Genomic DNA, 23464 nt, shown 5'->3' with positions numbered 1-23464 from the left:
AATGTAAATTATTTAACAAATTCTAGTAAAACTAAGACACCTTGCTTCCTAGGGCAAGCTGAGGTGGCTCTAGAATTGTGTTTTGCAAAACTTATGATTGTTTACCCAATTTTCTATATTCAGTTCACATTTCATGACATACACAGGCATGTGACATTTGTGAGCAGTGAAAGCTGCATCAGTTTAGTGGGGGAGTATGAGCAGAATTTCAAGCAGTCACTTAAACTGCAACTGATGCACTTTTGGGTCCCTCTGCTGTCCTAATGATGGATATTCCTCTAATCAGGACCAAAATGAGCACATTTTTGGAAAAGTTAAGTGTATTAAACTGCCTCAGAGATGAAAATGATAAAGTGATGTGGGATTTTTTAAAATCTGATTAATGCCTTACAGATGTGACATAACAGGTATGTTGTGAAGTCTTTTTCTATGACAAATGGTATTAAAAACTAAATAATTTGTGTCTAACACTTCAAGGAAATTCTGAGCTTCAGATAGACTGGGTCATACTCACATCTAGGCAAGATCCACACCCCCAGAAATAGTAAATTAGTTGAGATAAACAGAAGCTGTTAAGCTACTTTGTTTTGGATTTAATGGGTAGCTACAGCTGGAAGAAAGCAGGCAAATACTTGAAATTTCTGACTTCTTTAAACAGAATCAAAATGTTGCATTTTGTTTGTGCATTTCCACTTTCAAGTGGTCCTAAATTTTAAGAATTTAAGTAACCTACACTGAATTCTTTTCCTTAATCTGATATGATTGGTTTGGTTGGTTCACTAAAATTGTCAAACAACCCATTATAAAAATCATTACTTTAGACAGATGAAGATTAAGTAAAGTTAGGTAGATTTAGTTCTGCAACTAGTAAATAATATAAGATTCAGTTTTATGGAAATGAGATGACACTGTTTTCACTGATAAAACTGAGTGCACGGCTTGTCCTTCACTTATTCCAGCAATACCTGACCAAGTTATGTGACAGTTTCTCTGGTTTTAAACTTAGAGATGCTACAAAATTGTTGTCCAGCTGCACTTACCTTGCTGATGCAGAGCCAGTCATCACCCTCTGATGCTTGGAAAGGCATGTTGAAGCCCATGTGCCAAGAGCCCCACAGCTCGGTGCTGGTCCAGGAGCCTCAGGTGGGTGCTGGGATCCCACCTGCACATCTGGGATCAGGGATAAAGGCGAGTTAGGGAGAGGCAGACAAGGAGAAATGCTTGCTGCATCTCTACTCACCCTGCAGTTAACCCAGCATGTTGCTTGCAGGGGTTATGGGCAACCAGTAAGATGAAAACGTCAAAATGAGCAGTAGCTCTTGTGAGATTAACATATAAAATCCCTTAATGGATATGTAGGTAGCACAGATAATTACAGACCCACAGTGCGTGACTCAGTCAAGTACAGGGCACAATTCCAGAAACTATGGAGGGAAAATAAGTCACGTTTTTACCTCCAAAGACACTTCAATCAAGCCAGAGAGCAGCAACATTACTAAGCTATCAGACAATTTCAGCAGTAACCAGTGCAAATGGAGAGCCACGGGAAGAGCTTCCAGCACTGATCAATCTTTCACAAGAATCAGTTGAGCTTTACACCCCCTTCCTGCCTTGCCATTCCACAGTTGAGCAGAAGCTTGGGACAGGCATGGGACATGCAGTGTACTAAAGTCTGGGAAGGAAACCAGACAGGAGCTTTTGAGCTAAAGCTTCTGCCAGAGCCAATTAGCCAGCGACAGCTGGATTGCAGCAGCTTTACAGGGGCAAGAGACAGCACAGAGTGACCTGATCTTACCTGAAGAGACAGGGCAGGGTGTTCCTGCAGCCAGCATCAGTCTCTCTAGCTCTATAAGGACCTAGCAGCAAATGTACTCACTCAAACCATTCCTGGACCCCTGGATCAGTGCATTTTCCCTATTCCTAAGTCTCACTGAAACATGGACACAACAGGACTTCCTCAAGACAACACAGACGTGCCCCAAAAGCAACAGAGCAAGGTTGAAGTGGTATCTGCAGGTCCTACCATCCCTCCCCAGCCCTGATCGTGCTGTAGGTGGGCAGAGGGTTTCATACCCACACTCATGTCCTACAGAGCGCCCTGGACATTCATCTCCCCACATTCATCTCCTCCACTCCTGTGGAGGCAGGAATAAGGGCTGTTATGAGAGCTCAGCAAGGAGGATCATATTTTTGTCTCAGCATCTGTGGCATCTACCAGACTCCTGGAGCTACCAGAGGAACACTTGCATGACATGACCCAGGGCTAATCAGAGTTACAAACAAAACAGGGCCTGGGATTTAGTCCACCAAAATTGTTTCTCCCCTACAATACAACATTATGCTGATGTTTCAAACAAGTTTGGTTTTCTGTCTTTGAGTTTTGTCAGCCTACTTCTTGAGTCATGGTTTGACCTCATATCAGATGGGCTTAAACTATATAAATGTATATAGAAATACATACATGTGTTTAGGGAGGTAGAAGTTTAGGTCTCACCTAATCACTACAGTCCAGGAGCTTGGGCTTTACATAAACTTCATTGCAAGGATCACAGCCTGGTGGCAGAAGGACAAAGCTGAACTGCACTGAACAGACAAGATAAAACTGCCTGGTCTGTGGGAGCATCCAGTGTCCATGGCCAGTACTGCACTCTGCCCCCTCCAGCGCTCTGCAATGTGCTCATCCTGCCAGGCCTTGGAGAGATACCACCACGGCCTGGAGCATTCCAAGCGATTAGCAGGACCTGGAAAGGCCACCAAGACAAAACAGCAAACAGCAGAAGGTCCTCTGAGACCTTGTTGGGGTGGAGGGACTTGCACCAACTCTGTGGCTGTGCTGTCCCACAGCTGCTCAGGCAACGGTTTTCTCCCTTTTCACAGCTTTAACAGAGGGGAAGAGCTTCACAGAGGCAGAGTCCAAGTCTCAGCTGGGTTCAGTGAAAAAGGGAGCAAGTGTGTCATGCCTGGAGTCACACCACTGACACTAAATCTCAATAATTGCATTAGGCAGAGTAACCAAAATCATTCCCCAAATCCTAGACATACAAAGCCCAGCTCATTTCAGCAGCATTTCTCTGTCCCCGAACTTCTTCCTCCAGTGTCTCCAGGAAATGTGAGCAACAGCCTGAGAAAGACAGGGGATTAAGTAGTCTCAGGCCAAGGAAGTCATTTTATATGAAGGGTACATGCTGAGACTGCATCCTGTGCCTGAGCTCTTCGATGGGCCCTGCAGGAGCATCCTGGCCCAACAGCTGTCTCAGGAGCAGGGGAAGACCAGCTGCTGGCAGGGAGAGCCAAGACACAAGTAACAAACAGAATGAATTTACTAGGTCAGCTCACAGCACCAGTGCCTCCCTGCCTGCATCTGTCAGTATGATCCATTGCAAGAACAGCTGTTGAGCTCAGCAGAAATGGGCTAATAGAGACACCCATCCTGAAAGGAGGATGGCTGGGGCAATATGAGGAACATTTGCACAGCTCTGCTGTGGGCCCCTCTACATTTAAACAGTATTTGATAGAATCATAGAACGGTTTGAGCCAGAAGGGACCTTAAATATTATCTTGTTATAACCCCCCTGCCATGGACAGGAACACCTTTCACTAGCTCAGGTTGCTCCAGGCTCCATCCAGCCTGGCCTCAAACACTTCCAGGGATGAGGCAGCCACAGCTTCCCTGGGCAACCTGTGCCAGTGTCTCACCACCCCTACATTTTCAAAGTCTTCCTAATTTCCCATCCAAAACTATTCTCTGTCAGTGTGAAGCCATTCCCCCTGTCCCATCACTCCAGGTCCTTGTAAATAATCTCTCTCCATCTCTTCCTTGTGGGCTCCCTTCAGGTTCTGCAAGGGCACAATTCTGTCACCCCAGAGACTTCTCTTCTCCAGGCTGATCAGTCCCAATTCTCTCAGCCTTTTCTTGTAGGAGAAGTGCTTCATCCCTCTCATCATCTTGGTGGCCTCCTGTGGACTTGCTCCAGCAGGTCCATGTCCTTCCCGTGCTGGGGACCTCGATAGTTTAAACCAGCTCTGGAGCCTGATCACGCCTCCGGCAGAGCATCAGGGCCACTAGAATTGCACTGTGCTCAATTTCGCAGGGCTGACCTGCTCCCAAAGGTTGGCACAAGGAGGACACATTAGAGCTTCTCTCCAAAATGAGCCTGTCCTGCAGGACCAAAATCTGTCCCCAATTCTCGGGGCCGGAGCGGCGCCGCTCCCGGCGGTCACCAGAGGGAGCCCGATGCCCGGGAACGGCGCATCCTTCGGGCAGGGATGGACCTGCGGGTACAGGGGAGCGGCACGGGTGACTTTCTGCAGCCTCTCCTGGCTCCTTTCTAGTCAGCCATCATCAGACAAAATTGGAGCTCCCACTGGCCTGGTGTAACTGTGCATAAGGATTTAGGGTATGTCTAGAAACTGAGGATGCGTTTGCAGGGCAGCTCCCAGGCAGCCGACGGCTTCATTGCAGGTGATTTCCCAAAATCACCCTCCCAAAGAAAGGCACAAAATCATTTGAGAAGAAGGCCAAGAGTGTCAGAAAGGCCAGCCCTTGTCACAAAATCAACATTTCTGTTCACTCCAAATTAATTGAGCAATTTTAGCTTAGAAAGGGAAGCACTGCATTACACAGCACTAGCGCTTTTCCACATCCCTGGGAAACCCTTATTCCACAAAATGGGTACAAAGTTCAACCCTGCTACAGTTCCTGAAGCTGTCTGGAGCCATCCTCAGGTTGGGCAGGGCACCCTTCAGCCCCAGCACAAGCCCAGTTTTGAACTTATCCTTCAACTGCTGATTAAGGCTCTGCCAAAGCCCTGCTTCCTGAAAAGTCCTGAGGAGCTGACCTTCCCTCACTGCCCCATGGGTGCCAAAGGCAAATACATGCCTTGAAGCACTATCTCATCATTGGAGTTTTAAAACAAGCATCTCTTCCTGTGATATCTGCCTTTTTATAGGGGTAAATCTTATGCTTCCCCTGTTCTTCCTTTATGTATTGGGGTAACTCTTGTCTACCACATTTTATAAGTCTTTGCCACCATTTGTAGAGCAGCTTCATAAGACACCTACACCAGACACAATTACTGCAGCTGCTCCTAGGAGAAGCTCCTAAACTACACTGCTTATTTCAGGAGAAAAAAACAAACAAACAACCCACAAAAGCAACCAACAACCCCCCCAACAACTCCCAAAAAACAACCAAATACAAGCACCAACACTCTCACACCACCTCACCTCCTTATTCACTCTGTAGTCTGTGAAAAAAGAAGAATACTTTCCCTGGGCTCCTGTTTAAGTCCTTCGGGTGTGATGGGCGTGCAGGGTAACTGTTGGCTGACCCCGAACACCTGGGGGCCCTTTCACCCCAGAGCAGGCTCAGCTGCTGTCTAATCTTTAAAGGACCCAATACACACTGATATCCTCCCTGTAATTGTCACCATCTATATCTTTTCAGTCCCCTGCAATACTCCTACAGGTCTCCCACCTGCTCCCTGAACAATCATGTTCCCTGTCCCCATAGCTCAGCCTCCTCTCCCCTATTCAGTTTTGGGCCCTGCCCCAGTATAAAAAAGGCATTGGAAAACTGGAGTAAGTTAAGTGAAGAGCCACCAAGGGAGTGGGGGGCTGGAGCATTTGCTCAGCGAGAGGAGGTGGGCTCGTTCAGCCTGGTGAGAAGAAGACTTCAGGGGGACAGAACAGCATCCTGCTGGTTAACAACCAGCTTACTCCTCATGGTGGTACATGGTTTGGAAATGAGAGAGTTGAAAGAAAAGAGGTTGAAATTGGGTACAAGGAAAAAATTCTTTACCATAGTGACAGTCAAAGCCTGGGACAGGCAGCCTAGGGAGGTTGTACACCCACCCTTGGGGGTTTTCAATGCTAGGCTGGATAAAGCCCTGAGCAACCTTATAAGACCTCAGCAATGACCCTGCCATGAGCAGCAGGTTGGACCAAAGTCCCTTCCATCCTGATTCAGTCTGCTTAAGGAAAAGAGGGTGAACTGGAATGATAACCAAGTCCAGATCTTCCTCCCCAGCCGGGTTGTGGGAACCCTGCCATCAGCACCACCACCCTGGGATCATCCCATGGCAGCTTGAAAAGCCTTGTCAAACACTGTGAATGTCAAGGGAAAAAAGTAGGACAAAGGATTGAACTGAGTTGTGACAGTGACACGTGTCTGTGCTGGGGGAGGAGGAGGAAGAAGTTGAGCACACAAGTTAAATGGGCCAAGAGGCTGGACACAGCAATACATCAGCTGCATCACCAGCAGAGTGAAGCTGTGAGGTGTAAATACATCCTTCCCCTGCCATGTGCACGGCCTGGTCACAGGAGGGTGCTCAGATGCGAGCAATGGCCTCCTTGCAGTAAGAGCAACCAGGCACAGATTTAATTCTTACTGTATTTTAACTGCTGAGGGGGCTGAGTGAGATGTGGGGAGCACCAGGCCCTCATTCTGCTGCAAGGGGCAGGTCTTGGCAGCGACCCAGCTGCTGGGACAGCTCCCACCCCAGCCTCTGCCCCTTCTTCCCCAGGGAGAGAAAAAGCTGTGAAGATGCTCATGTTATCTAATAAAAGAGAGATCTCAAATGTACCATGACTCACTCACCTTTCAAAGCTGTCAAAAAAAAAAATGCACAAAAACAACCCAAGCCCAACACAACTTAGAATGTAGGAGAAGGAAATCAAGGTAAAAATAGTGGCTGAAGGTTGGGTTTCTGGTTTGGTGTGTGTCAGGAAAGGCAGCCAGACACAGACGGGAGTTCAGGCTGGACAGCCTGTGGCCACTGCTGCACTCCTGCCCTTTCCCAGGAATCCATCCATCAGCTCCACTGGAAGGTGATCCCAGCACTTTGAAACCAAAAGTGAATGGAATCCAGCACCACCAAAGCATCCCTGCCACCTTGGCTAACCGGAGCCAGGTGCCCACTCTGCCAGAAGGACGGACCGTGACAGAAATGGTTCTTTTGCTGTAGTGCTGCCTCTCTTGGCCTCTCCCAGGGACACGTTTCTCTAAGTGAGGGAAATAATTTCCTCCAAGCAGATGAGTCCCACCCTCCACTTCCCCAGCACAGGTGGAGGGGATGGTAGTTGGATCTTTGAGGTACAGAGGTGTTTTTAGTTGCTATTTGCTCTGAAAAAGCAAAATACAGGATGGTTACTAAACAGTGAGCTCTGAATCTCAACATCAAGATCAAAAATTAGGATTAGATACAGGAATATGCTGTGAGATATTTGGAGTCACTGAGGGCCATCTCAGGTATAAAGATGTCCCATAACCCCTCTCTCATTTTCTTTCTTAAAAATGGTGTCTTTTTGCTCCTGTACTATAAATATGGTGCTGGTCCAGAGCCACACAATGTAATAGGATCACCACAGGATAACTCAGGTAGGAGAGGATCTGTGGAGGTCATCCTGCTCCAAGAAGGAAGAATGATGAGGAAGACCTTCCCACTTTCCCAGTGTGTCCTTTGTGACCACCTGAGCATCTTACCTCAATCTTGCCCATGTTCTGAGTGTCCTGCTGTTGAGTTTATTAATGTAACCTCTGAATTTAAAATCAAACAAGTGCCAAGGCTGTACAACTGGGCCACAGAGAGGGTTGGTCTGCTTCAAAGAAGAGGTGACAGGTTTTGCAAGAATCCAGTAGGCTGGGATGGGAAAAATGTCAGGATCAAAGACAGCTGGTCCAAAAGAAGCTCCAAACCAGCCAACTCGGAGCTTTGCCTGTGCAGTTCAACCACTGGCTGGCTGCCTGAGAAGTTACCAAATGACAAAGGATTTGCCAGAATTGGGTTATGTGGATTATCAGAGGAGAAGCTGGCATTAGGTGTGCTGAGCACATTGCTGAGGCCTCTCTTTTTAGGCATTGTGCCCCAATTGAGTTCAAAGCGGGGATTGTGGAATGAGAGGCAAACACTCAAGCTCTGTCCAAACAAGGTCCAGAGGTTTAGGTGCTCAGCATTTAGGTGCTTGCAAAAGATGTTGACCCCTGAGGCTCATGATAAAATCTAAAGCTCCCTTTGAAAATTAAGTGTTTAACATGAAGGAGCTGGTGTCCCATTGATCTGCTGCCAATGTTTTAACAAGAGGATGCCACAAGTATTTCCCTGTGAGAATTTTTCACAGTGAACGGGGAGAGAATTACGTTTCTTATGTTTGCATAAAGAAGGATTTTCCAGCCAGCAGGAAGAAGAGAGAGGGCAGCAGTGTGAAAAGTAAAGAAAGGACTAAGTCTATGTGTATTAAAAATGTTAAATAAATGCAAACATTTGTGCCTAGAAAATCAAGGTCTGTGTATGATTCAGGGAGAATTTATCCTAGAGGAGGGAGGAGGAAGCCCACAGCTCTTTTCCTTCAGGGAATATTTTTTTTTTTAAATTATTAACACTTTATACAATCTGGTGCTCTTCTAAATATAATTTTATTAGCATGAGAAGCCACTTGGCAGCAGGAAACTAATGCTAGTGAGTTCCCAGTTTTCAAGACAAAGCGTTCTCTTACAAGGAAGAGATAAAAAGACTGATTTGGGAAGAAGAGCCTTGCAGCTTCTGCCTAAAACCAGCCTCCACCTGCCATTATCTTGGTGCAGGCTTAAATGGAGCAATATTCCCTACCCTCAAGCTTGCTTGTCTCTGCTTTCCAAAGGAGATGAGGCATATGCAGTCACACTGTTCACCAGCTCTCCCGTCACCCTCCCACAATAACCTCTGAGAGAGGAAGGAACATGTCTAGGGAGGCTGGGAAGGGAATGGGGGCTCCCGCTCTCACCCACCCCCTGCGATGGGGAGAGTCGGGCAGGAGCCCTTGAGCAGGGGCTGCTTGGCTGCCCGGCAAGCTTGTGACAATTTTTCAGGCAGGACGGGACAGAAGAGCCGTGGCTGCTGGGGACGGGAGGACACAGCTCACGGGAGCCGTGGGAATCGCCGCTCCGGCACAGGGAGCGCCTTTCTTCCCGGGAGGAGGGTGATGCAACAATGCGGGGTAGCAAAGCCGTACATTAGGCTCCAGTACGGCTGGATCAAAGCGTTTTTCTGGGTATTGTGGAAAAAAGAGTCCAGCCAAGGAACCGTGCTGAGGTTTATTTTATTGAGCAGAGACAGCAGGGGCGAGGGCAGGCTGCTCCTGTGTCCAGGCACAGCTGTGTGCAGCCACTGCCAACAGGGGCTCAGCTCTTGCTGCTCGGTGACAATGAGGACTCAGCATTTCCCCAGGTGCTTCAATCTTATTTTCCCTCCACTTCTCCTGTAAAAAGAGCGAGATAGACTTAGGCCAAGCACCAGATAACACACAGTAGTGTGGGACAAAGAGCTCATCCATCCCAACAGGCCTGACTTGTGCCAGCTTAACCTGGTGCCTTGCAGGGAATATCAAGCCATTTTCCCCTCTCCTTTTTCCATAATTTTCCCTAGGATAAGACAGCCTTAAGTGCACACTAAGTGTAAGGATTGTTAAGGAAAAAAATATATTTTAGAAGCACATTCCATCCAGGGGGGCTGGCTCCTATTGCATCTCCTTTAAAAGGTGACAGAGCTCAGGAAAAGGAGAAACATCATGTTCTCCCTCTGAGATCTTGTGTCTTGTTCCACAAAGTTCATTCAGACTTTTCAGGAATAGCTTGGCATGGTTCAGCTCCCACATTCCTCCAGGCACTTCTCAGTACCCAGGAGTGTGGGCAGTGAGAGCTGCAGCCTGTGGCATATAGTGGGAATTGTGCATCAATTTAGTGCGTGTGGAAGGTACAGGCAGGATGCAATTGCCTCCCAGGCCCTGTGCTGCCTCTCAGCATGGCAACCAGCAGCCTGCAATGCCTAGAAATGAATTAAAATTAACTCGCCCCAAGGAGGAAATATTCCACTTGGCATGATACAGGACCTGGTCCATATAACAGGAGCAGCCTGGATGCGGGGCCTCCCCTCCATGAAGAACATCATTAGATACGTGGCAATGAAGCCAACTCTCTCTTATTTCCATTCCCTCTGTGTCACTTACAGCACTGCCTTGCAGAAGGCACACTTGTTCCCGTAGGTGATGCCATCAGTGCCGCAGTGAGGGTTGGACTCCCTCGTGCAGTACACGCTCCTGTTTACGAACTCTTTACAAATCTGCACAAGAAATTGAAAAAAAAAAACCTTTCAGGACTCCCATACTCTTTGTTTCACTTTCCAAATTGGACACAAGGTCACTAAAGTAATGCTTTTTCAGACAAGTGATGACACAGACAGAAAAAGCCCTCCCAGAAATGAGCAGAAGCAGAGTTTCAGGGGAATTTTTGCCCCACGTTTGTGGAGGGAAACTGTAGTCACCTTGGAGAACTCTTGATCTCCCAGTGACAGGAGTGGATTAGCCTAGGCATGCAGGAGAAGAGTCAGCACTGATGCTCTGTCAGGCATTTGGAGTCAAGTTACCTCCCTCCTGCAGGGCTTCATGCGTCTTGCGAAACTCTGCACTCAGCTTGGTTCTTGCTGAACCTCTGCCTTCCCAGAGGAAGGAGGAGAAAAACATAGTCTATGGTGAATTAAAAATGGTGCCCAGGAAGTGTACAGGTATCCTGTCTCTGTATAAGTCCCAGTGATGGACTTAATTTTGGGGAATAGAACACCCAAGAGTCCATTTGTTTCATGAGAAGATTGGACAGAGGAGCAAAGTCAAAAGTGGTGCAGTGTGTAAACATTGCCCTTGTGCAAGCAGGGGTAGATGCAGCTGTGGGAAACATTTGCTAAACCAACCATCTTTTTCCCTAGTCTACCTCCTAACATGGCCACACATAGGATCCTCTGTGTAGTGATGATCTCCCCAGTGTTGGGAATTCTTGGAAGGGCCCACCTGCTCTCAGCAGACTTAAAAAACTCTTTAGCAAGAACCAAGATTTTGGTTAAAAAAAAATTCCTCTAAAGTGGAATGACATGACTGGATGTGGCACTTAGAGTTATGGTCTAGCTGACGAGGTGTGACTGGTTAAAGGTTGGACTCGATGATCTTGGAGGCCTTTTCCAACCTTAATGATACCATAATTCTATGAAGTGCAGATTCAGCAAGCAGAAACAGCAGCACTAACCTCTTCAATGTCTTGACCTGCTACATCTGGAACTAAAAAAAAAAAAAAAAAAAATTAAAAAAAAAAAATAAAAAAATAAAAACCAAACAGAGATTTTATGCATCAGCATTACTTTCTGATAGAGTCTGAACTAAAGTCATAAACCCTTTATGCAAATCACAGTGAAACATACTCCAAGTTTTTCTTACTCCATCATCCTGCACAGCAGAAGAGGGGGCAGGAAATACATTACCTTAATTGCTTTTTAGTATTTTTGTATTTTGAAAAATGTTACTAAAATACCATGAAATCAGTCGTTCAGCTGCTAACTACACCTCAGACACATAACCCAGTCTCCTGGAAGGCAGCCACTCCCAGGGAAGCAAGCTGCCATATCAGATCTGGAGCTGTGCTCCCAGAGATTTTAAAGCTATATGGGCTTTTAAGGCTTTTAGGCTCCTGCATATCTGAACAGTGCAAATGGCCAGTACTGTTAACAGGAGCATGCCATGGAGAAGGAGACCTTACAGCCCAGAGACTCTCTCAGAACAGGCTCATCCTGGGCGAGACACAGAGAAATGTCATGGGGTGATGCAGAGCAGAACAGGCACTGTCGGTCAGTACGAGCACAAAAACACTCTCTGTAACCACAGGCTCTGAGCTTGGAGCTGATCAATCCATCTTCTTTATATTATTTCCCAGCAAAGCCTGCAGTCAGGTGTGTAGGTTGAGTCAGAGCTGTGAAATGGGGCAACCCTGCCATGTTTCTAAGGGGGAGCCTGACACTCGAGGGTGGCTTGAATGCAGATTCACAGAATCTGGGTCACAGCACTGTGGGACGAATTCCCAGCATCTCACAAAGCAGCGGAGGTTCGGATTTGAGGCTGTACTTGCTGGGTCAGTGGGGTCACTGTGATGCTGCTCTGGTGGCTCTGGGCAGGAGGGAGCTTGGGACAGGAGACAGGAGGGCCTTGTCCTACACTCCACCCTCCCCAATGGAAATCCTGCTCAGCCCTCAGTCAGCTCAAACATCATCCATCAACCTCCCCTACTATTTTTGCCCTTTAGTGTTTTATCCCTGGTGCTGGCACATTTACCCTGTCCTCAGGTTTGGCCAGGCTGCCTTAATGGTAAAGGCATTGGTGTGGCTATCTGCATATTATTTAAAAAACAGCTCATTAGATAGGTCTTATAAATATTACATGCAGCTACAGAAGACTTTGTGATGATGCCTCTTGACATCTGTTTATTTTACAGGAGATCACAAAGTTTGCTGCTATTCTGCCTGGCCTTGGAAGGAAGCTTAAGCCTTCTGACAAAACCCTGTCCCAATTAAGACTCAATTAGGGACAGATGAATATTTCATAATGAATAATGTGTACAAAGCAATTCACCTCTTTTCTCCATGCACAGCTTGCCATTTTCTCAAGTGGATTCTTTATTCAAATTATTCGCAGAAAAACAAGTATAAATAATTATTGTTCCACACATTCTTCAATATCTGTTGCCACAAACCTTGCAGACCTGGGTCAGCTGGACTCAAGCAAGTGATAACACTGACATGGTCTATATGTTCAAAAATCATCACTCAGCTTCCCCACATCAACAGAGAGATGTGTAAATCTCCAGATAAATAGTCGCTGAATCCTTTTAATTTGCCCTCTTTGTTCTGACTCCTTGAGGACATTTGAATTTAATTTTCAAGCTTTTCTCTGCAACATCAATGAATGCTGAAACTTTCATCTAATTACGTTTCCACATCTCCAAGGAAAACACCAAGTACCAAGATGCTTAGAATCAAAACAAGAGCAGATGACCCTGAGGTGAGTGAGTTCTTCTCTAACTGGTTCAGCAAAACTCTCCAGCGAACATTCATACCAAAAACTCATAATTACACTCTGCTTTGGTACATTTGCTGAAGACATGCTCAGAATTTGCTTGTTCTGTCTCCCAGTGACACCTCCGCTGCGTTATTCACTGTGGAGGCACACAAGGAGTGGAAATATGTCATATGAGTGAGCAAGTTCCGCAGATATTTTCTACTTGCTCAGCTTTATCTTCAAGCCTGTCAGCCAGTGATCAAGGCTCTCCGAAGTTTGTTGTCAGGAGAGGTTTTGGGTGTTTTTTCTTTCCTAGGCTAGGGAAAAGATCACTTACCAGAGAAGAAAGAGAGCAGCAGCAGGCTGAGAAGCACTAAGGCACCTGTTGCCTTCATGCTGCAGGTAGCTCTTTAGTCCAAGCCCAGTGATCAGAGCAGGAGGTGTTGTCTCAGCCCCGGAGCCCACAGTGTGCACACAGACCTGCCCTTCTGTGTATTTATGTGCCTGTCCATAGCTGTCCTCATTCCCCACCTTAATTGTGAGAACTTCTCCACTTGGTTTCTAAAGCCATTATTGGTCCTGGCCAGTTTATTGTGCTTTAAGGAATGCTGCCCTGTCCACATCAAACCTAGAAAGGGATAATTATATGAGTGATAGGCAGGTTTGTAATATAATTATTTTTTTTTCCAAATAGTCACAGGATTCTCACAAGGGTGAATTTTCAAAGCAGTGATTCATCGGGGAAGCTGGTAATTTTCATTCTCTGGGCCCTTGCTGAATGCCAGTTCCGAGCCTTTGAGTGCGGCATGATGACACTCACTAGACATTACGAAATAAATCACAGCATGAGAATGTGTTGTCTGTGAAACCAATTATACGTTGTTCCCTGGCTATTTTTGAGGATGGTTCTAAATTTGTTGAGTTGGGGTGGAGAAGCACTCAGATGTGACATGCTCTCATCGCTGCGTGCACAGTCCCAGATAGGACTGCTGACTCTCCTCCCTGAACTATTTAAACTCTAGCTGTCAATGTTTTCCAGTTTTTCACATTCCCAAACATATGTTAGGGCTCTGCTCCCACATCAAGTGGCAATGAAGGGAATTTGATGGGGAATAGGGAAATCTGAGCTCTGTTTCCAGCTGAGGCTGTGCAAGGATTTGTGTTCAGCTGCACCATTTGCCAAACACCTCTTCAGATAAGAATAAGCTTAAATGTTAGTATGCTTTCCCAAGGAGACAAAGCTTAGGACAGCGATGTGTATAGATATATCTCTTTGTTGGTTGCCCCAGTAAATTTTTAATCCACTAGTGCCAACTAAATTTTACACAGGAGTGAAAAAAATTAAAAATAATAAAGACATTTTCATACATTTTTTAGCAACAGAGGAAAGATGCTATTAACACCCCAAGCCAGCAAGGGAGGGAGTTTCTGTGAGAAAGCAATGTTATGGACGCCCTACATCTGGGGAAGCATTACAGTTCTCAGCTCGCTAGACATCTGAAAATCCACACAACAGAGAAACCATGACTGACAGGTGAATCCTCAGATATCTATTAAGTGTGAGCTCACAACACAGCCTCTCATATAATTTAGTTATCAAGTCCGTCAGCCACAGCGCCGTTCAAAACCACGCTCGGTTCTGCCACTCACAGCACTACCTGTTTGCCTTTTCTAGTTTCATACGTCACTGTTCATGACCACAGCCTTAATGCCTCAGCCCCTTATCTGCCCAAACATTTCAGTTGCTGCAGCACAACTGACTGGCTAAAGCCTCAGCAACTGCACTGCAGGGACCAACCCCTTCCGGGCTGAGGAGGGGAAAAGACTAAATTACCAAGCTGGCGATTATTGTTATTACCCATTTCCCCTTCTTTATAACATCTGAACAGTCCAGTTGCCAGTGTAGGTGAGGGAATTCTGTCCCTCTGACAATCTGGGATAGAAGAAGGGCACCTGGATCTTGTTTTGCATCCTAAGGGTTAGTTGGGCAAAGTCTTGCTGGTGTCAAGCTGAGTACTAATCCATGCTGGGCCAGTCTTTGGACTTAAATACTACAAACCTTTCCATATTCTGGAGAGTCCTTGCTTATAGGCTCATGAGGCATCTGGAATACAATCACATATTCACCATTTGCCCTCCCTTTTGCTGCAGGTGAGCTCCTCTTTGGGCTTTTCCAAAGCCTTCTGAGCTCCTAAGAAAGTATCTGGAATCCTCAGGCAGAAACTACCACCACAGAGGAGCTTCACTGTAGGACCTCGCCATTGAAAACAATTTCCTTCTGTAGCCAAAACTCCACTAGTCTGTGGCCACTCTATAAACCTTCTTGTCCAACAAGAAATCATAGCCAAGCTCTGTCCTGTGTTGACAGGTGTCTGTTCACATCCACCAGCTATTGTTCCTTAACTATTCTTCAGACACACAAGCAGGTAAACAGTGAGGACTCATATGACTCTTCAGTCTGTCTTTTATTAAGAGCAGTCATAAAGCCATAATGTGATTTATACTGCCTGTACTAATACAAAACCACCTGAAAATAAGACGTTTCATTACTCTTCCTAGAAGCACTGCTCTGGGCTGGTTCTAGGGGAAGAACGAGCCTCTTATCTTTATCTACAAAAATCCTTGTCAAGAAATTATCTTCTTCAGGAAGCAAGACGCAAAGAAAAGGCTTAGAAGTCACAGATTTTGTCCTAAATATCAGCCTTAGCAAGAGCTATTTTTTTACATAACAAGAGAATGGGAGGTGGAGAAAGGATGAGGAAGGGAATGTGTGAGCCATGGCACTTGGGAATTTTTGCCTGTGCTGTTTGCATATTAACTCCTTGACTCACCCAAAAACATGGCACATCATCGTGAACATTCATATGTATCACTGCTCCTCCAGTGCGTTCTTTAGGCTCCCACAAAGATGTTATCTCCATACCTTTTTTCCCAAGATAGAAAACATGTTGGAGCTACTAACACATCCGCTGGCCCTTCTTTCCTGGAGTTAGAAAATCCAAGACCTTTTCCCAAAGGGTCCCCTGCCTTATCTCTGCCTCAAATACCCCCAGTACAGCTTTTCAGTTTTCTTCTTCAAGAAGCTGAAAGCCTGAGCCCAGTCTAATTTCTCCTCAGGTTCTCATTAGGCTCATTACAGCCTTGCGTAGCTTGCTGCAATTTTCTGCTGACAAGCACAGTCTCGGTGGACACACCCTTCAAGGAAGCAGCAGTTCCTAATTTTCTTCCCTCCCTTCCTCCCTTTGACATAATCCTCCTTTTTATAATGCACCCCCAGACCCGCCCCTTGCCCAGGTGAGGCCAGGTAGGGCTGACTATGACCACCTTTCACACTTTCTCAGGGCCATCCCCCTATGTCAAGGCCCCTAAAAGGATCAGTTCCTCCCAGTCCCAGAGCTGTAACAAGGACAAATCCATTTGCACTCTATAAAACGTCAAAATTAGGAAAGTGGCACTACTTTATAGCCTGGTTTCTCTTCTGATGGTTTGCTACAGAGTGACATTCTCTCATGAGGGCTTGGGTGAGTGTGTGATGTGCATTAAGTTTTGCTCTTTACTGTGGTTTATTCCACAACTTCTCCTGCCTGACAGATATGTACCCAAAAGCCTGAACACCATGAAAATAGAATCAAAACCAAACATTCCATGGCAAAGATTGTGGCTGCATTTAATTTATTGATCGATCAAAGCAGAGACCAATGCGTAACAGTCGAGGGAGCAAGGAAGAGCGTGTTTGATTGCAGAATTTGCAAGGGAGGAGTCATGATGAAGGGTCCAGCTCCAGCGCTTAGCACTCGCCCTGGTGGCGGAAGAGCAGATTTCCACGGCCGCGGCTGAAGAGGAAAGAGAGACCAAAGTTACAAACATGGATCTCATTTTCGTGGCCTAACTTCACCCAAATAAGCCAAATGCCCTTGTGCTCTCCAGCTTATTAAGTACTTCACTCAGTGTTTCATCTCTTCTCTGATTCCCCGGGTTACACACTTTCATATGTTAGAGAGATTTGGGACAAACCCCATAATTTTGGACATCTCCTGCCTCACAGTTTCAATTACCCTGACCAGGAGGGACTCAGCAATGCTATGAGCCTGCAAGCGGGAATCTGATTTTAATTGCAAGGGAAGGAGAAGACTCACTCAGGCTTAAGATCTGCAGTGCCTAGGGGGTGACACAGGAGTGAGCATTGGGAGAGGAACACAGGGCAGGGATGGATTTATCAAGGAGCTAATGGGAGCTCTGGGGCTTCCACACCAGCTGCCACCAGTGTGTGTGGGCTCCAGCTACTCTGGTTTCATGGCCACATGGTGAGCTCTGTACTTACTTAACTGCGCTGCAGAACTGGCACTTGTTTGCATAAGTTGTGCCATCGGAACCGCAAATGGGGTTGTACTCAGAGGTGCAGATGTTGATGCCCTTCTGCTGGCTGCAGTCAATGTACTGTGGCTAATAATGGAGCAAAAAACAGGTTTTAAAGCTTTTGTTCCCTGTATCTTCCTACATAAGTGCTTTATGTTTATTTAATATTCATGATAGAGCAAAGCATAAAAGCAGTTTTCAGGAGCAGGGCTCTGTTGTTCCAGCAGTTCTGCAAACTCAGAGGCAGAGAATGTTCTTGCCTGGAAATGCCTGAAGTAGGGAGATGTCGGAGGCAAAAATATCTAATAAATACTATTATAAGTAGTGAAATGACCATGCTGATATTTCCAGGCTGGCTCTCCCACTGCCTGCCCTGGTTCAGCAGGCAAGCAGAGACAAGTGAACAGAAAGGAGGTGGTCAAAAACCCCACTGCAGCAAGTACTCCAACCTGGGAAATCACCACTACTAATAAAGGCTGGTAGTACAGGACCCTCCTGCTCTCCCACAGACAGGATGACACAGCATCTCTTGCTCATCCAGTTTCCCAGTAAATGAAGGTCTCAGCACCCACTGCCTGTTGTGTTCCAAGGTCAGAGAGGGGACCACATATCTGAACCGTGGATTTGGTTCAATACCTATTGACCCTGACATCCTTTAACTACTTTCCTCAAATCCTATTCCCAGACCAAATGCATCAGGACAGTGCAGGCATTCTGTTATTTAGTTATGAATCAGTGAATTTATGTTGCAAAAGGTGACAGCAGCAAAGAGTGCAGATATCTGAGCTTTACCTGCTGGTTGCACTGTCCATAATTCTGCAGATTCACTTCCAGTCCGCTCCTTTGGAAAGAAAGAGAGTTGAGAATGAATGAGCACAGTGCAGCTGCTTCATGAGTCAAACTACCTTGTTATGCTCCAAATACCAAGAGGAGCAGCTACTGATACAGAAAGCCATCCCACGACCCAGACCCTTCACTTACGCCACAGCTCTACAGAAGAGGCACTTGTTTCTGTAGGTAACGCCATTGGTGCCACAGATGGGAGAGTAAGTCTGGGTGCAGGGAATGGTCAGACCACTGCCAGGCTTCAGGTGACCAGTACAGTCGACCTGAAACAGTCACAGAACTGCATTTTAATCTCTGCTCCCCTTGGCATCAGCCCTGTGTAATGGAGCATGGCACAAGAGACATCTCCCCCTTTCTCCAGAGCTTCAAGGGGACAGGGTTCTCCAGCCCCAGTGTGGTGGAGTTGGAGGAGCATAGACGAAAAATCTTGCATGTGGATGTAGCAGGGAGTATCTGTCCTGAAGTGGGCTTCATTGCTGTCATCCTGGGGATTTTCACCCTGAAGGCCACTGTGAAGGATCTTTGCCTAAAATACCTTATGCAGCAGCAACCTCTGCTGCAATGTACCAATGCCTCTTGAAAATGGAGTTTACACTCAGCTCACTGTTTCTGCAATCACTCCGAGTGTATTGAAATGGAAGTTATTGTATTATGTTAAATTGCACAGCCAGAGTGTTTCTTTACTCTCTCTGAACTAAAAATAGACATGCTTTACCACTTCATGGTAGCTCCATATATTGATAAACAAACTTTATGATAGAAATTCCAATAGAATCATTTTTTCTGTTACAAAATTATGATTCAGTCAAAATCCAAACTTCCTCTGGGAATTTCTTAACTTCAAGAAGCCTCTAAGTCTAAATCTGAAAAGAAGTGTTTTCATAACACTGAACAAAACATTCTCAAAATCAAAAGTTTCCTTTCTAAAGTCTGGTGTTATACAGAAGATATTTTGCACTTTAAAAGTCACCGATTTTAACAGTTCAAACAAAATGTAAATTAAAAACTTGCAAATTTGAAATTCTTCGTTTTCATTCGATTTCTGACAGTAAGAAATTGTGTGGGTTCAGTACAGAATTAATCCTAGGCAAGGTTTGTGTCTAGATCTCTGCCGTAATTTCACCCACTGCTGCTCAGAGCAGCAGGAGAAGGAACCGTTCTCAGACCGTACCTTAACGCATTTTCCATCGTGTTTCTTGTCAAGGGCACGGTTACGGCTAGAGGGAGAAAGAGAGAAGGAAAGATTAATCTCTTCATACCATGTAGTCATCTCAATCATCAAGTCTCTTGACTCGTAAAGCCCCAGTAATTAATCAGATTCTGGAGCTTTGACATGGAAGATCATGAGCATTAGGGAAGACAGAAACTTAAGAAAAATCTAGTCCACCCCACGATTAGTCACAACACCAAGGGCTTCTGCCTGCTGCTTGAACTGGCATTGTAGGTTATTGGGAGACCTTCTACTCACATGAAATCCTTGCAGAGGGAGCACTCATTGGGGTAGGTTCGGTCGTTGGTTCCACAGACGGGGCTGTAGTTGCGGGGACAGGCAATAGTCATGGTTTTTCCAGACAATCCAGACAGGTATGTGCTGCAGGAGGCCTGAGAAAGAGGACTTGTAATGTCTCCAAGTGGAGAGAAGGCTATGATTAGCTTGTGCTAATCATGTTTTTGCTGCGTTGGGAGGCTACTGATGGTTATTCTTTTTCTCTATGATTCCTCCAAGGTGAAGAGGAGAGAGAACAAAATACACCATGTATCTTACAGCATATGAAAGCACCTTTTTGCTATTAAGACTTAAAGTACTTTTGGTGAGAATTACAGGCAAAAATGATCATTCCTTGGGGAATGAAGACAGGGAAGATATTTAGGCAGTTATTCAATAGTCATATAGATTTTCTGCTGGCACTCTGTGCTGTGCTGACTCTCACTCTACATTATTAATCACTGTCTTTTTAATCATCAACATGGTAAGTTATCTTTCTCTGACAAAGGTATTTTCTTATGTTGGGGAGAAGAGGTGCACTTAGGGGCACTTCTTTTTATTCGCTCTCCATTTTTAATTTTTTTTTTTTCCTCAAGCCTTCCCTGGAATGCAGTGTGAGTATGAATTATTGATCTAGACTTAGAAATCAAGACTAAATCACAAGCAATTCTACTACTCACCCGTTGTTGAGCAACAGCAAGATCTGCAATAAAAACAGAGATTAGAAAATATAAAAATTGTACAATGTCCTTGACTAAAGTTCTTTGGAATCATCAAATTACCTACAGAGTAACCAAATACACTTTCTCATTATTGAGAAGTGATTGTTTTCCCAAATGTTTTATCTACTCTAAGTAAATGAGAAGTTATATACTGAAATTAAAAAACTCAATTATTTGTGAAACCAGGAATTTTGACTCACTAAAGAAGAAACAGGACATAAAATATTCTACTTTTTTTTTTTTAATCATTATTATCCCCACTAAGGCTCATAAACTTAAAGCAGACATAGATCCTACCAATCTATAGTGTTTATCTGTGTAAGGGTGATGTTCATTAAAAGAGAGCCCACGTATTCCTAAATCATCACATCCCCAAAAGGCTGCACTCTCCTTAAGGATGTATATAGACATGCAGAGGATTGGGAGGACTAGAGATGCCAGCATAGACTGTAGCAAAAATGACTTACCAGAAAGGCAGCCAAGAAGGACCAGCCCAAGAAGGGCAATGCTACTTGCCATCTTCATGTCGGCGGTGCTGTAACGGCTGCTGCTGGAGAGTCTGTAGCCCGTGAGTTTGGGGATGGTTCTCAGCCTCCTCTGTCCCCACTATATATATACATCTCCCCGACCTTGTGAAGTCATCACAGAAAGTAATTATTTGCTCTGTAAACTAAGAAAATTGTATTGATTATTGAGTCGAGCTCTAAAGAATACTTGCTTGTTAGAGAGATGCCCAGAAGAATTAAACAAAAATTTGAGCTACACCCAGCTTGTTAACAAAGCCACCCTTCTGTACAACGAGTGATTTGTACTTTGCAAACAGGAGCACTGTCTCAATAGTGGATGTTGTGAAATTACGTATGGAAGTTGGGGAAGGAAAAAAAAAAAAACCATTTGTTGGAAGTGTTTGCCTTACACACACCATATCACACATGCTAGACAGGAATGGGGTGCCAGGACACTTTCATGGTACAGCAGAGTGAGGGAACAGCATCATGGGACACTCTAAGCTTTTACAGACATCAACTCTGGGGTTTGGCAGACATCAGTGTACTTAAAAGGTTCTGAAGGCTCAGTGAATCTCTCCACACTCTCTGCTGTAATTTTCTGGTACACTGGATTTCTCACCAACAGGAAGGAAACAGTCATCACAAGAGGAAAGCATTGCCTAAAACCTCAGAAGTTTATAAGACAATTTTATGAAGGAGCAAGAATTATTAATCTTTTGGGAATGGGCATTAGTCTGATTAAGAAATTATAAGAATAAATACCCTTAAATCTGTACTGGGATAACGTTTCCTATTAATGGCAAGCAAGTGGTATTCTGTGCAGGTGACATGGGCTTCTTAATACCAAAGACATTCCAGAAAAATTTCCAGTAGCTGCAAACAGAAGGCGAGCTGTTAGGCTCCCCCCTTCCCCCACAATTATATGGCATTAAATTTAGAGTGTCAGCTGAAAGTCGTGTTTTAGGGAAGATAAGTGATAAATAATGTGCTAGGCTCTGCTAAGTGGTTCAACTCTATCACAGGTGTATGGAAAAACAAATAAGGGATATTGCATGAAATAATAAATTTTTGATTTAAGGTAGTCATGGAAGGAAGTGACGGATGGAACTTGTTTGTGCTTTAGAAGAGGTTTGATTCATACATGTGGCTTAAAGGCAGCCTGAGTTTTAAATAGAAAATCAGAATTGGTTTTCTTATTATCCTGGGAGATGTTCAACACTTGGCATGAGCAGATAAATCATAAAAACATAGCTGAAAGTGTAAGGGAATTGTAGTCACAGAATAGAGCTTGTGGGATTTGGCCTGATTACATCAATGAAATCATTTTCCTGAAAAATAAATGAATAATGCTATTTGGATCTCATTCACAAATATCACAAGTTGAAGGGTTCCTTTGAAAGTTGTTTCTGTTGCATTCTTAGTATCCTGAGTGAGTTGACTTTCAGATTCCTTGAGCTGATTGTGAGCATATTTGGAAAGGAAGCATTAGTCACGGAAGCATTAATAATTATTATTTTCCAGGGGCAGGAATGCCAAAACCTGAAAACAAAGCTTCCTCACAACTTGCACCAGCTGCTGGTGGATGTGGTGCTTGCCAGCTCTGTGGTGGCTGGGGAGGCTACAGGAACAGAGTCTGTCTCCTCTTCAGCCCTGCAGCCTGAGCTTCTCCATACCCACCTCCAGATCAGAGATCCTCAGCTAGCAGAAGCTGTGATGCTTCTGTTTCCTCTCCTGCAAGACTGAAATCACACAGGAGCTGTTGAGCATGGCAGGTATCTGCCAGGGAGTGGCACTGCTCTCATGTTTGCCCAACACCTGCCCTTTCATTAGCTAGATCCGCTGGGAAGATCCCCTGGGAAGATCCCCTCTGATCCCCATGCGGCTTCTGAGGGTCTGAGTGGCCAGCCAGGACTGCTCCAAAAGCAGTTCTTCTCCTCCCATAACTCCTGCCACTTCACAGGGCAGCAGGGAGAAAAGGAGAAGCAAATAAGGAGCCCTGCTACAGGGTCTGTGGAAGGGATGGGAGATAATGGACAGCAGCCAGGTCAGGGCTGGGAGAGCTGCTGGGGCAGATGTAACAGAGATTGCACAAGGAGCAACATTAATAGGAAACAGAGGGAACAGGACAGGAGTAATTGTGGGGAAGAAGATGGGCTGAAAACAGACATTAGGAACAGTCAAAAACAACTGTTCCCAGACAGTGAGCCTCAGGAAATGTGACACATGTGTTGCAAATGGGAAGGGCAGAGTGCATCCACCTACCCAAACCCCTCTGTGATATTTGTGAAGGTGCCAGACTCTTTTCAGTGGTGCCCAGCTACAGGACAAGGAGTAATGGCCTTAAACTTAAAACACAAGTTTCACCTCAATATGAGAAAGAACTTCTTTACACTGATGGTGGCAGAGCACTGGAACAGATACATGGGAGGTTGTGGAGTCTCCCTCTCTGGAGACATTCAAAACCCCCCTGGATGAATTCCTGTGTCACCTGCTCCAGGTGACCCTACCTTGACAGAGGAGTTGGACTGGATAAACTCCAGGGGTCCCTTCCAACCTAAACTATTCAGTGATTCTGAGATTCTGTGATTCTGAGATTCAGGAATATCATGACAGTGGGCTCACTAAAGTAGTTTTCACCATAGGATTATTTTAGCATTTCTACAGACATGAGATCCATAGAAAAGCTGAAATAAAACTCT

The 23464-nt window shown here is 45.3% G+C and overlaps 3 protein-coding genes across 3 annotated transcripts in view; all 3 read right to left on the bottom strand.

Moving 5' to 3' along the window:
- LOC127473973 (ovoinhibitor-like) overlaps positions 1-23464 on the bottom strand; it is a 225811-nt gene that overhangs the window by 167348 nt on the left and 34999 nt on the right. The gene's annotated exons all lie outside the window — the stretch shown is intronic.
- Positions 9080-13241, bottom strand: LOC127473982 (serine protease inhibitor Kazal-type 6-like). Its single transcript, XM_051794268.1, has 4 exons — positions 13184-13241; positions 11048-11079; positions 9982-10094; positions 9080-9234 (listed from the first exon to the last, which is right to left on the bottom strand). The coding sequence occupies exons 1-4, from the start codon at positions 13239-13241 to the stop codon at positions 9189-9191; spliced, it is 249 nt and encodes an 82-aa protein (XP_051650228.1). The 3' UTR covers positions 9080-9188.
- LOC127473980 (double-headed protease inhibitor, submandibular gland-like) lies at positions 16514-20895 on the bottom strand. The gene is made up of 8 exons (XM_051794266.1): positions 20724-20895; positions 20215-20237; positions 19517-19650; positions 19220-19265; positions 18184-18311; positions 17995-18043; positions 17168-17289; positions 16514-16679 (listed from the first exon to the last, which is right to left on the bottom strand). Exons 1-8 carry the CDS (start codon positions 20779-20781, stop codon positions 16634-16636), a joined length of 606 nt encoding a protein of 201 aa, XP_051650226.1. The 5' UTR covers positions 20782-20895; the 3' UTR covers positions 16514-16633.

The sequence above is a fragment of the Manacus candei genome, unplaced genomic scaffold, assembly GCF_025592945.1.
Source record: "Manacus candei isolate 608988 ecotype Guabito, Panama unplaced genomic scaffold, ASM2559294v1 h1tg000037l, whole genome shotgun sequence".
In the NCBI taxonomy this organism is placed as follows: domain Eukaryota; kingdom Metazoa; phylum Chordata; class Aves; order Passeriformes; family Pipridae; genus Manacus; species Manacus candei.
Note: the sequence above shows the minus strand (reverse complement) of the source record. Positions and strands in the feature narration are given on the sequence as shown.